This window comes from Seriola aureovittata, chromosome 4 (assembly GCF_021018895.1).
Source record: "Seriola aureovittata isolate HTS-2021-v1 ecotype China chromosome 4, ASM2101889v1, whole genome shotgun sequence".
NCBI classification, from domain to species: domain Eukaryota; kingdom Metazoa; phylum Chordata; class Actinopteri; order Carangiformes; family Carangidae; genus Seriola; species Seriola aureovittata.
In genome coordinates, this window is record NC_079367.1 from 16421319 (window position 1) to 16435910 (window position 14592).

The 14592-nt window shown below is 39.8% G+C and overlaps 1 protein-coding gene across 1 annotated transcript; it reads right to left on the reverse strand.

The window, feature by feature from the left end:
• Positions 1–455: 455 nt before the first annotated feature.
• ppp2r1bb (protein phosphatase 2, regulatory subunit A, beta b) lies at positions 456–14490 on the reverse strand. Its single transcript, XM_056374098.1, has 15 exons — positions 14332–14490; positions 13570–13660; positions 13337–13437; positions 12565–12797; positions 12240–12387; positions 11954–12109; positions 9100–9214; positions 8879–8949; positions 7019–7153; positions 5494–5667; positions 5246–5306; positions 2808–2962; positions 2485–2627; positions 2266–2357; positions 456–2148 (listed from the first exon to the last, which is right to left on the reverse strand). Exons 1-15 carry the CDS (start codon positions 14407–14409, stop codon positions 2132–2134), a joined length of 1770 nt encoding a protein of 589 aa, XP_056230073.1. The 5' UTR covers positions 14410–14490; the 3' UTR covers positions 456–2131.
• Between the last annotated feature and the right edge of the window lie 102 nt (positions 14491–14592).

The window sequence follows — 14592 nt, forward strand, 5'->3', positions numbered from 1 at the left end:
TAAGGGTTAATGTTGCCCTAACGGCAAGGGTGGGGTACACCCTTGACAGGTCGCCATTCTATCACAGGGCTGACATATAGAGACAAATAACCAGTCACACTCACATTCACACAAATGGGCACTTTTCAGTCGCCAATTAACCTAAACCTGCATTTCTTTTGACTGAGGGAGGAAGCCAGAGTACATCTTAACAACATCAGACTGAATTGTAAACTTAAAACAATATGTAGTTATCTATTTTAATTATGTTAGTTTAGTGTCATAATGTGATTTAATGTCAATACTGTTTGCAGGCATTGTATATTTCACTAACAATTCAAATTCATTATACATATTCTAATAAAGTGGCTGTTTTATTAGAGTTGTTTCCTGTTGCTTGCCATGTGGCAAATTGGCAATTAGAGAGGCCTTGATGTATTTAAGCAGAGACCAATTATAAAAGCAGGCTACACCCGTTCCTTTGAGTTACTTTATTCAGATGAAGATACAGTAGTACAGCATCCCAATTGTGGAGAGAATTCAAAATAAAAATAAAAGCACAGTCTTTGTGATACAGGACAATCAACAATCAAGGTTTATTCAAGAGAACAAAATGAGAGGGCAGGAGGGTGTGGGGGAGAAGGGAACAGCGAGAGGAGTTCAGGGAAAGACAAAAGTTTCTTTTATCAACACAGACGATACATTTATTCAACCCGCCCATAACCACCCCAGCTCCCACCCCATAATAAAACATTATGCAGCCTTACGTACACATGCTCCATGCCCCCATCCCACTTTCGTTGAAAGCATGCACTTGTTCTCCATCGTGTAGAGATTTGTAAGCAAAAGGCCTCAATGCTCACTGACCCTATGCTTTTAAATCTCATGTACAGTGGAGGACGTGGCACGGATTTAAAGGAAAACTGGGTGGCTCTAGGACACAAGGAGTGCCATGGTTTTGTTAATCCCAATGGCCCTCATAGCTGTAGTCAATTTAGATTTACCATCCTATTAACGTTCAAGGAATAAAGAGTCCCTTACAGAAAAGAACAATAATGTCTCTTTACAGAACAGGACAGGTGAAAACTGTTTACCCTGGCATACTAAAAGAAAACACCACTGCTTAACAAAGTCGTTGGCACAAAGATTAAGAGCAATGCCGAGAACATATTGCAGAAAGTCACAACTGACTACTACTTCCCACCCATGCACATCAACAAAATCACTGAGGATTTGGAGGAGGGATAATTATGAGCAACACTTTACGACTGAGCTGGTCCCTATTACACTGTGTCGGGGTAATTCATTTGTTTGACCAATTCAATCTGTGTTGCTGCAGAGAACAAACAGTGCAGAGGGGCAGGGCAGTCTGGTAGACAGAGTTGGGAAAGAACACTAGTTTAGATTGATTAGTACATGCAATCATTGAAAGTTCAGATTACATGCAGTAATAGACACCCTCATTATTTCTTTGTCCATGCTTTGTACCGAACAATCCTGTGAGGCATTTAGGAGACACAACAGGTTTGCTCTGGTGTAAAAGACGGACAGCCTACTAGACCTGCACAGACCTTTCAATCACTTCTCTGGAGAGCCACACCAGTGTCTCTGGGAAAAGCTATCAAACGGCCGATTTGAGAGGAAGCTCAGCAAAACAGACAGCTTGTTGCTCCATCTGCTGCTCAAAGTTTGTGTCTTGCACTGAGAGGAAAGTGCAGCATCACAGAGAGCAAGCACCGCTCTTGGTGCTAGGTAGCAAACGTAGACATGTGGTATGCTGCAATGACTCTGGCTAAAGTACAACAGTGGCCAAGGATGTAAAAAGGGAGGAATGTGAGAGGGGCTCTGGTTAGCGATGCCTAGCTAGTACAGTAGCACATTGGTCAGCATGCACCACGCAATGTAATTTCATCATACTTTGCCTTTGTTAAAGCACCCATTCACAGCCGAGGAAAGTTAACAAAGAAGCCTGTGCTATGCCTGGACATGGACTATCATTGGACAGTAAAAAATAAAAAGGAAAAAGGATAAAACAATTGTTAACAGCTTTCTCTATACATTTACCAGTTGTTCCTGAACATCAATAAATATCTTGTAAAAGTGTTTGTGTTGTTGTTTAGGGTGGTTGTCTGGTTTAGCCAAGTTGGGTTGGTTACGCTAGGGCCAGCACTGTGTAAAAAGGAGAAAACAATAATATGTTTTTTACTATATCGTTCCGCTTTACACGCATCAGATATGATTCACGGCATTCAGTTTGTACACAATAGCAGAAAAAGAAATGCTTACCACTGATAGCCTCCTGGGCAAAGTACTTGACATCCATGTCTGTGTCTGAGGCCAGCTTCTCTAGCACTGGCTTCACCTCTGTTTGAAGGGCACTTTGGGACAAAGAGGACAAGAATTATAAACAAAATGTCAGTGTGGTTTCTTGATTTTAGGTCGAGAGTACATTTTTGTCACTGAAGATAGAAAACATCCAATTTTGCAATTACAAAGACAACATACTTGCTGTCGAGGACAGGTCCAATCTTCTGAAGGGACTTGGCCACATTGAAGCGCACGTTGGCCACTTGGTCATTGGACATCTTGAGAACCACTGGTAGCATCTGCTTAGTGGTGATATCCTGGCCACATGCCTCTGACAAAGCCTGTGAATGACATGTAACAATAATGAGCAAATGTTTTTCGAAAAGGGAAATAATAGTTTCAGACAAACTATAAATAGTACGTAAAAATGTGTCATATTAACTGGACATTAAAATCCTCAAACTAACTTTGAGGAACTAAACATGAGAGCAAGCTTATGGGAAATGACACTGTTGACTCACATTGATGCAGAACAGAGTGGTCATCCTGTGGAGATAATTGGGGTCGTTGGCCATGCCCAGCACTTTGGGCACAATGGTGTTCTGAGCCCACTCAGCTCCAAACTTCTCCACCAGCTTCATGAGATTACAGGTGGCTGCCTCGCGGATGGCATACACTAGAAAATTATCGTGAAAGCATTCTGTGTGAATGATGTGATCCAGTTTTGTCTCTTTCAAGGTCTCACCAGTGGAGAGATCAAGTGACACAAGGCAACACTTGCATGTTGCTCAATGAAATGCTTCATGTATGTTTACAGCTATAATATTATCATTCTGATTGTCCACATTGTAACTATGCTATTTGGTGCTATTTTAGTCCTCTGTTGCTTTTCTGAAGTTTCTCGAATTTTTCACCCTATTAAGAGTTTTTCTTCTTCTGCACCAAGTGTCTTAGGTTAGAGTTTTTTGATTTAACACTAAAATTCTGACAAAAACTAGAATTTCTCCGTTGTACAATGTAGGGAACCTGTGACTTGAATTATTACACCTGAGCATTAAAAACAAAAATATGCTAGAAATTTGAATTAAATGGGCAGCCATGCAAAGATGACACGTTGTAAAACCATCTCACCATTATTTTTTATCTCAATTATCAGCAATTAAAAAGGAATTCAACTCAATAAAAGCTCGAAGCAGAAAATGCAGTGCATAACATTGCAGGAAATAAGACCAGATGTCACAACAGCAGTATGATTTATAAGACAGCCAGAAAATAGAGTTTAGTGTAGTTACCCAATATACTGGGAAATCATGGCATTTGTATGTCATGTGAAATTTTAAATAGATACAAGATCTCTCTGGGGGTGAACAAAGATAGAGTCTGTGAGCCAAAGATTCTGGGCTGATTTCTGTAGTCCTGTCTTTCTTTGAAGGGCTTACATAAGGGTGGCATAGCCTTAACCCCCCCCCCCCCCCACACACACACACACACGTACATACAGAAACTCGCACCAGCAGCATTCCAATGATGTAACCCAGCTGGCCTTTTGTCCTCAATAGCGAATGTGTCTCTCTAATTGGAAAACTCGATGTGAAGAGAACACTATATACTCTGAGTGAAAAATTTATGCAAAAGACAATGTCTGAGATTATAAAATGGAGCAGGGTGTGTTCGATGGTTACACAGCTCTTCCAGAATTTGAATATGGGTGACTGCCTCACAAAACAGTACTGGGAAGAGAGAAGAGCACAGAGCAAACCTGCTCAGATATAACTCAACCACGGAGACACAAGTGTGATTTTTAACACCATTAACTCCAGTATAAATACACTGCATGAATTGCTGGGTGCTGCCTTCAAGAACAAGGTTAAACTAAGCAGGTTCAGCGATACATTCAGAAAGTATGAAAGAGTGAAACAGAGTCGCTTGACTACCCCACTGTGACAATTTCAGACTCCAGTGACACAAATTCTGATGACAACTTGTCAAATCCACTGTACTGCAGGATATAGTTGTCTTAAGACATTGCTCCTTCCCGACTTATAGCTACAGTATACTGTATATGGAATTAGAGGGGGTTGTCAACCCCACCTAGGGGTGATATGCAAAAAAAATCATATTACGATTATTTAGGCAGCTATTGTGATTGCAATTTCATTTGGATTGGTCATTTTATTTTCACTGAAGAATTTTTTTTTTCTTTTTAAATGATATGATATTTGTTGGGTCCTGTACCATACAAACTTGTTCCTTTACAACTGGAGAATATGATTTGTAGGCTGGGGAATCTCTGTAGCACAACACTTATTGTGCTAACAATGCACAACAATGTTGTGACACATTTTACCTCTTAAAATAAATTGCAGCTCCTGAGATTTTTCGCAGCGGCCATTTTGGAGTTTCAGTTATATTTCGATTATTTGTGCACCCCTACCCCCACCCTTTTTGCTGATCAATCTCTTCCCTTCCACCCTAGGCTCTCTTTGTTCTGGTAATAATACAGTATCAGAGTGGTAAGCGGAGACCCATCTGTTGACTGTCCAGGCTCAGGTGAGTAAGAGCTGTGATGCTCTAATGAAACATTGCTTATGTGCGTAATGGAAAATGAGGAAACAGAGCAGGAGTCTTATGTGAGGTCCTTCAAAAAAGGGGTTGTGCATCATTAAGGTGTTACAGGCTGCTGCAGGGCTCCAAGAGCCAAAGTGAATATAATTTGTCCAACTGGAAAATGTAGGAAAGAGGGACTTTCGTGGTTTTTGGGAGGTTATGGTGTTATAAGAACATACATAAAACTAGAAGATAAGACAATATTTGGGACAAAATCTGTATTTATAGAATAAAAATATGTGACCAAAAAAGCTGCTAATGTAAGCATCTTCTTATAAATAACTGTTTTGAGGCATGAAATTTGATCATGTAGGACATAACTTTTTGGAAAGATTTAATATGAATGCCTTACCATGGTCAATAAGCCAGGCCATACAAAGAGTGTTGAGCTTCTCGTCAAAGAATTCCACTCCCTGAAGAAACAAAGACACAGCATAATTAGAGCCATTTCCTGAATGTCTACAGTCAAATCAGGTCTGATAAAGTCTGTTTGTCTACATATTACTAAGATTTCTGGGTCTATGCAATGTACTAATTAGAAAGACCTTTAAAGCATATTTTATATGGGTTTCAGCCGTCTTCCTAGACTCCATGACTCACCAGCTGCCCTGCCAACAGGGGCATGTACTCTATGATGGCAAGACGGACCCTCCACTTTGCATCCTCAGCCAGCTCCACAATGGCCGGCAGCAGTGACTGGGAGAGCTGACGGATGCCAATCACTTCATTCACACAGTCTAGGTTGGAGATGATGTTGAGACGCACCTCAGGGCACTGTGACAGAAAAATTAAGATGTACAAGTTAAGCTTATGGCAGCAGCCTTCATCATCCAATATTAAACAAAACCTTTATCTCATAAACCTGATATATTTCTGGGCTTTGGCCAAGCCACCCTAAACAAAATAGACTTCCAGGTAGCTTTATCTAGAATAATGTAACCGAGGTTTGTATCTAAGACATTTAGATGGAGATCTCGTTTTTAAATTGGACAGAATATTAGCAACAGAAACAGTGAAACAAAACTTTTCACACACATACTCCAAAAACCAGAAGTTCTAAACAGCACAATTTGACACACTGGCTTTTTTAAGAGTAGCAGCTGAAAAGGGGACGTTGACAATTTGAAATAATTCAGCTCGAGTGAATGACACGTCTGCAGAACATTCTCCATCCTGTTCCCTTTAAAAAGCTGTCCTTACATAGATGCACCTTGAATTATTGAAATCTGCAAGTCAAAACTGTCAGTTTGGACTGTAATCTAATTAGACACTTTTGGTCTTGCATTTTGTGCTGTGAGGGAATGGGGCCATCTTTAAATAGGACTATGGAAAGCAGTGGAAGAACTGACAGCCTTAAGCTTTTCAAAACATTTATATACCTTTGTGTCTATCCTGCCAAACTCATGTCTGGTCTCAATGGGCAAATTAATGTCATGGAAATGTGCTCATTGAGATGTGACTGGGTTATTGTTGTTCTAGATGAATGTGTTAAGTTAGAGCAAGAATGTACAAGGACATTCATCAGCTAAAACCCAGCCCTTTGTAACTTAACGAGTAACAGCTCCAGGAGCAAATCATTTCAAAAGGATGTTTAATACTGACAATATGGAAAATAATTGAAAGGCAAAGCAGTCAGACTGATTAAAGTATGTGTTCCATTTCATTATAAAACTAAATACTACATGACCAGCTGGAACCACAGTCTTGCTCAACATACTTTAACCAGTGAATACCTACATTTACTACTGTACATATAATCAATACACACCAAGCAATAACTTATATGGTTAGACTGAGTCCAGCTTTTCATTATGCTTCCCTCTAGACACAGCTATTCAGTCGTCTAATTGTAAGGTCTCAGTTTGGTTGCAAACTGCATGAATCATCCTCCCACCCAGCCAGGTGGCATCCAGGTACATCTGGTGGCTGCAGCTAAGTGGCTTTACACCGTCTGACATGCTGATCACTAAAGGCCAAGGAAGTTCGTCAAACTCAGGCACTTCACAGGAAACTTTTGTTGTGAATGATATCAAACCAAGTGCTGGCTTGAGGATTTCCAAAGCCAGCTGTGTGAAATATGAAAGAGAAATTGAGGGCCATGATTACAAGTCTGCATTTCCTTTACCTCGTCCTTGAGCTGAGCCAGGAAGAGAGGCAGTAAGTGCTCTATTGTGTTGTCCTTGCCCAGGATGGTCGAAAGGCCCATAATGACTGAGGCCAGGGCTGACTTCACATGCTGGTTGGTGTCTGAAACAAGTTCCTGGTCAGGGACGGGACACACAGGAGACAGAGAGATCAGTAAAAACAAATAAGACAGAAAATATGTAAATAAACTTCAGGACTACTGCTTTGGGTCATATTCACAACACACTACAGAGAGAGAGGCTATAATTGACTGTGTGTGTAAATACACAGCAAAGTGGACTTAATACTAGTGCAGACAAACAGTCATTGCAGTTAACTACTGTAGGTGGAATAACTTCAAATATAATGTAGACAGAAACAGAAATGGCACAATATACAAAAGGACAGTGAAAATGCCTATTACCCTGTCATGTTCAAGCACAACTGATCAAGCCAATATTACATGGAAGCTTTTAGTAGAAATTCTGAATCATCAAGTCATTGTAGAACTAAAGAAATCAATTTCAGTTTTGCTGTAAAATACACATCCATTAGTACTCTGTAGTAGCTTCTAAGCTATGTTATCACAAGTTATGTTTATTTTTTAAGTTACCATCATATCTATTTACAGCTTTCTACGGTTGTATGTCGGTTTGTTACTACCTGTATAGCTTTGCTCGACTGTTGACAGGATAAGCACAATGACGCCATGTGACACTGATCTGTACCTCTTGTAACTAATAGTCTATATAGCCAGGAATCTGTACTGCCATGACCGTTAGGGAATTAAAAATAATCAACTGGCAATGATATAAAATCTTCTCATCAGCAGCGCTTCCACTGAACTTATTGTTGAATAAACAACAACAGTGCCACCTGCTGTTCAAAATCTGAGCAACACTGGCACATGGACACACAGTATCTTACTCATTGTATTTTGCAAACACCCCACAAAACAAACCCTCTTAATAGCCATTTATGGTTGGGGTTATGTTAGTGGTCATCTTTGGATATCTAAAATTCTACTATCTCTACAGGCTGTAGTCAGACTATTTCTCCTTTTTATGGGTTTTATGGTTTACTCTTATCAAATGCAAACGAAGAGGTCATCATTATATAGAAGTGGAAATATTTCTATACTTGAAAATATCACCAATCAACTGTTTCATCCAACATCTTGTTCAAAGATTTTTGTCTACAATTTAGTTCAAATTCTTATTTTCATAGTTTTGGCCAGTTCAAACATTTTCTAACCAATTACTGAGATCTGTGGAGTATCTGGGAAAAAATGTCAGAGTCTAGTAGGACAAGCACTATACAGCTTATAAACTAGTTTTATCACAGAAAATAAAAACTATGGCTAATTTGAAAATGTATTAAAACTGCTTTGTAAAAGTGTATTCAACATTTACAGAGCAGCTTCCCAGTGCTATACTTCAGGTCAAGAGCACATAATTTCTTTATGCAACTGACAATTGTATAATAGACATTTGTAGACAAACTTTCAGTTTCATGAGTCATTCACATAATGCCGAGTTAAAAAAAAAAAAATTTCACCACTTCTAACGCTTGTTCTTTCTGACTCATTACCACATGTTAGATATTGATAACTGGGTTTTAATGGCCAGCAATACAAAAGACCCAGGCTGCAAAAAAAAGAAAAAAAGAAAAAAGTTTTCATTACAGCGGATGTCACAACACCACATGTCTGCTTCAATGCTTTGGGGAAGACTATAAAAAGATAGGCCTCAAGTTCTTTTCCATGCTTAGTAACTCTCAGCAAATCAAAATGTTCTTTGTTCAACCGAGAAGTGAAGCACAGCAGAAATGTCAGTGTGGCAGATAGGAAAGTTTATTTTACCTTGACGCAGGGCAGAATGTGAGTCATGATGATTTGCTCTCGATTATCCTCTGGGAGATTCTCACAGAATTCTAACAAAAAGAAGAAAAGTACATTGTCAAGAAAATATTGAACAGACTGGACAAAAAGCTGAAACAAGTTTCTCAATTTAACCACATGCAATTCACTTCCTTTTTCAGACATCGAGACTTTGATTAATCGATGCATACTCGTGTACCGACCTTTGACTTTGTTGGCTGCAGCAGCGCGGACCTCAGCTTCACAGTCCTTCAGAAGATTCTGGAAGGCCGGTACCAGATCGTTCTTGGTGATCTCTGGCCCCACTGCTTTCTGGAGCTACATTCAGAGAGAAAGTAAGGCGTCTCAATATCCAGTCAACCATGTGGGGAAAATATCAAAACAAAGAGACATTATGGATTTTAGCTCAAAATAAAAAGGGGGTAATGAAAGACAGGTGATGTAACCACCATTACAACTGAAATGTTCATTTTTATACCTAGTCATTTGACTTAGTTTGTTGAATTTTAGTTCATGTTAAAAGAACAAAAAATACTCAACATTTGTGACAGAGGTGTGTGTGTGTTTGAGGGGGGGGGGGGGTTAAGGCTATGCCACCCTTATGTAAGCCCTTCAAAGAAAGACAGGACTACAGAAATCAGCCCAGAATCTTTGGCTCACAGACTCTATCTTTGTTCACCCCCAGAGAGATCTTGTATCTATTTAAAATTTCACATGACATACAAATGCCATGATTTCCCAGTATATTGGGTAACTTCACTAAACTCTATTTTCTGGCTGTCTTATAAATCATATTGCTGTTGTGACATCTGGTCTTATTTCCTGCAATGTTATGCACTGCATTTTCTGCTTCAAGCTTTTATTGAGTTGAGTTGCTTTTTAATTGCTGATAATTGAGATAAAAATAACGGTGAGATGGTTTTACAACCTAGTCATTTGACTTAGTTTGTTGAATTTTAGTTTATGTTATGTCAACAGTAACAGTGCAACAGCTCTAAAGTAGGAGCAACTTTGAAAAACTTCTAGGTAATTATAATTTAGAAAAAAGATTTGCACTACACAATTTGTGCTAACCCTAACCCTTCTCTATAAAAGTATGTGTAATGTAAAAGACAACTGTAAACAGTACTGCAATACTATAGCAACGCTTATGTGTTTCCTTCTGCAAAAAAAGATTATGGGAAATAAATAAATATTGAAGATTAAAAAAAAAATACAGTAACATTGAAGTGCTTAAAGTGAAATCAAGAAGGCCACTATCATTCTTTTTGGGTTGTAAACATAGAAATTGTGAAGACAGATCATGTTCAGCAATGAATGTGCACACACGTATTTTTTGATAGCAGACATGGTCAGTCATTGAAGACTGAGTATCGACAGTAACTGTCGCTCTCTGTAGCGTAGTTGTATGTTGGAGTGCGTGGACAGCAGCTTTATGACCATGGTCCAATTCATGACGAGAGAGCACTTTTTACCGCTGGTGGCATATAGTCGCTTCCTCGAGCCCACCGTGCAGAAACAAGCGCCCAGCTCCTTCAAGCCGCTAAATCCTACACTGCCAGTGTTGCCAAGACCCACCGCGCTCTGCTTCTGATGGGCTAGTAAAGTTGGTTAGATTCAGTGTCTGGTTAGGTTGAGAGCGAGAGTTGCGTTCCTCTCGTACCATTGGTAGGTGAACTTTATTACCTCGAACATGATAAACCACATCCACAACAAATTCCCAAGTGTATTGACTTTTCATTTTTTCCCTCTCACAGCGGAGCTGGAGATCCGGCACGGTGCCAGAATACTTTAAGCCCTGAACACATTCCAACAACATATTAAGAAAATGACATGCTTTGGGGAAAAAAATTCTGTTAAATGGATTAGATTAACTGAATTTCAATAATGTGCTGTCAGGCAGAGAGATGACCATTTAGAGGACTTTCAATCCTCATCTACTCAAAGTTATCAAAAGTTATAAATTTTTGGATGGATGAGAATACAAGCAGGTCTTACTGCATCATCTTAGCTAAGATTAAGGAAGAACTGGCTGTTTAGGAAATGTTTTTGTTCATACCCATCTAACTATGTTCAGACCCATAGCCAGATGAGTTTCATTTACAATTTCACCTCTGTGGATCCAGTTGAGAGGTCTGGAACACGTTTTGACCAGCATAGAACAAAGATTATAAAGCAGGGGGAACCAATAAGCTTAAATTCTGTCAAAAGGTGAAAAATGACTACCTCAAATCTACTTTAAACTGTATCATTCTTTAGCTAGCAGGCTAATTTCCAATAAGTCAAAGCTTCACGTGTCTTTTGTCGAGTTACCACAGTGAACAAAGCCAGGAACTTCAATAGACATGCAAGATGCTGTGTGCAGTCAGAGCACAGCAGCTGTTTGTCAAGACATAGCTCCAATGTAAAAAATTGTGTATATACAGGAAGCTAGTGTATGATGTGCACCAGCGAATTCATGTTTGAATTTGCATGAGTCTGCAAGTGTAATGTGATACACATCATTTCTACAGCTCTGAAAGACATTACAAGTTATGTTAGTTTAGTTTCCTCATTGTCCCACTCATGCACAGCCACCGTATTTCTTGCCCTACGAAACTTATCAGGAAGCAAAAAAAAAAACCCACATTGGCCAAAATCTTACTGAAAAGAACGTGCATGAGCAAAACCACACACAACTAAATTAAAGCAAAAAAAAATTCGGTGAAATTTGCACAAGTTCACTCAGGAAGTACTTGCTGAATAACAGTTAGAGTTATCACTGAATCCTTAAGCGGTATTTTACCTTTATCATCCTGGTTAGTAAAATATGCTCACATACTCAAACATAATGTCCTCTCTGACTTGAAGCATGCATCTATGCATGCTGGAGAATATGAATCTTAGCATTAAACCTTTATGCAATCTGCAGATATCAATATTGTTGGAGCAGTTCTCAGTAACTGGACAAGATAAATGAATCAATAGGACTTTAATTTTTTTTTTTTTACCGATTATTCATTTAACCACGGTGTCAGCAAGAAAGGAAGACAAGAAGCAAAGAAGTCAGCTGCCTACCTCAGAGAACTTGTCAGCCACCATGTAGCGGACCCTCCAGGACTTGTCCTCTGCAGCCTGGCGCAGGGTTGGCATCACCAAGGTCTCCAGGTCCTCCTGAGGCAGCAGTGTGGCAATGCTGACACAAGCCTCCACTGCAAGCAGCCGGACCGAGTCCTAATGGAAAAAGGTATTGGGATCAGTTTGCCCATCCCTGGGTCTAAATGCCAAGGACTTAAGAGGACACAGTATTTCACACAGTGCAACAGCAGTTTAGGTTGAAAGGAAGGAATACAAGTGCTCATACCTGTTCATCAGAAGCCAGAGCAGTGAAGAGGGAAATAATGTCACTTTTTACATAATCGAGCTCCAGGACTTTAGCAAACTCCCCCAGTTTAGATGCTGCAGCACGACGCACCATAGGAGTGTCATCTGAACACAAGGTGCGAAAATGCCTAGAGATAAAACCACAGACATTTTATCAAACAAAAAAGTGACTGCAGAACAAAACCAGATTAGAAGCCTAAAGCAATTACCTCATGTCTACATTAAATTACATGTCATCATACATAACTTCAAATAAGGATTTAGAGCACTCTAAAATTGTTTCCCTTTTTTAAGAAGCCACTTACTGACGGATCTCAGCCTTGACAGTACTGGAGACACGGGGATAACAGACACTAAAGAGGCCACAGGCAGATGTGCGAGAAGTGAACCAGTCACCACTGGCCAGCCGCTTGACCAAAGGCTCAAAATGGACCTCCAGGTCAACTGGAGAGTGCTCCTGAGAGATCTTCCGCAGTGACTCCACAGCTTTGTCTCTGACTACCGTTTCTTCCACTGTAGCTAGGCTCTCCAGTGGAGGCTGTGTATTAAGAACAGACCAGGTTACAGAGGGAAATGGTTCTGCAAGTACTCACACATACAAGAAATTACGATGTTTATGTAGATTTGGATACTTCAAAAAGTTTTATTTAAAAAGGTAAAGGACAATACTCAATACACAAATATTTAACATTTTCCATCAGTAATGTTACAATATTTTAGGTTTGAGTAATCTATAGATGGGCATTATAGCGTATTTATGGTTGAAAGACTTTACTAATCTAACCCTAGTAGTATAATTATATTTCAAAACAATTACATTTGTCCGTGTTTACAATTGGCCTCACAGGTTATGCTGCTGCCAACAAACTTAAGCTAAGCTACTACACACACACAAAAGTTGTATCCTTGCATTAAGTAACACATTCAACAATTACAATAAACATGGTTGTTGAAAACGGCGACTTCTCACAGGACTTTTACAGTTTTCTTTATCTGACTAAAAGTAAGGCGAAATATCTCCATAGTAAGCATATATGTACATAAACCCTCCAGTAACTTGGATGCCACTAAACTTACCAGGAGACAGTGGACATACTCAGGCCCTCCCACCAACATAGTGAAATTTCCAAGCTGCTCAGCCAAGGCCAGGAGCACTTCGTCTTCATCATAGATAGTGTCTAAAAGGTGACAAAAAGACTTGTGAAACGTCTGAAAGAATTGCAGGTCTTAAAATGCAACACTGAGGTCATGCTGATTGTGTCAGACATCAGGTGTTTCTGTTTTATGGTCAAGGTGATTCATTTAATTACCTGTGAGGAAGGGAAGGAGTTCAGTGCGAGTCCTCTCTACTCCAAGGGCCAGAGCAATTGTGGACAGCTTTTTGATGCTGTTCAGTCGTAACTAGACACAAAATGGACACAACGTTAGCTGAGTTAAAAGCACATTTAATATCCAGTGTCAATTAATACGCATCATTACACTTTGCTAACCCATATAGAAATTACCAGAAAGTATTTGTTACTAACTAGGCTACGGCTCGCGTCATTAATAGCTTACGTAAGTTAACCAGCGTTTCAAATAGCGATGCAAACTATGTGGCTGAAATGAAACGCTAGTTTTGCATTAATTGGCAAGGAATAAAAAGCTAACAACAGTGAGCTCTGCCCACTGCGGCCTTGAACGCCCTGTTGTTGTGATTGCTAACTGTAATGCTAGCCACTTCGCTAGCACACTGCTAGCTATTAGCGAGCTAAACCGATGACCCGGTTGGCTTGGCTCGTCTTACCCAATTCATTTTATTACATTTATAGTTCAGCTGATTTAAGCAACGGTCTAAAGAAAATTATAATAAACGACACTCCAGATTGACCATTAACGTCGTAAATGCGGATAAACAACCAGCTAGTTTGGTGAAACAGGGTGCGCCCGGCAGAAAATTCCTGATAGGCCTTGGCCGGGAACGTCACCTAGCATATTTGCTAGTTATCTATCACACTTAGTAATATGTCAAAATTCATCTTATTTAGCTGTAAAATATAAATGGCAATTAAAACCGAAACTGTTGTTAATACCTGAACATCCTCATTTCGCAGTTCATCAATAAGAACGGCGATAGGGTAGAGAGAATCGTCTCCATCAGCTCCTGCCATTTTGGATACTGTTGCAGTTACCGAATGGCGCTGCTGTGCTGCACTACGGGGTTTCTGCCAGAGAACAGCGGCTGCAGGGCCCTCCCTCCTTCTATGCCGCGCTGTTGTTGCCTTCAAGGAACCACCGACAAACCCGTCCATAAACAACCCTCGGTCAACAGGCTACGTCATTAAAGATGAAAT

Bases quoted from the DNA above. Each gene is read 5' to 3' on its own strand.
- ppp2r1bb (XM_056374098.1), bottom strand. From the start codon at position 14,409: ATGGCAGGAGCTGATGGAGACGATTCTCTCTACCCTATCGCCGTTCTT. The intron at 13,661-14,331 runs GTATTAACAACA...TTTTGTGTCTAG, and splicing joins TGCGAAATGAGGATGTTCAG to TTACGACTGAACAGCATCAA. The intron at 5,307-5,493 runs GTGAGTCATGGA...TTGTTTCTTCAG, and splicing joins CCCTGTTGGCAGGGCAGCTG to GGAGTGGAATTCTTTGACGA.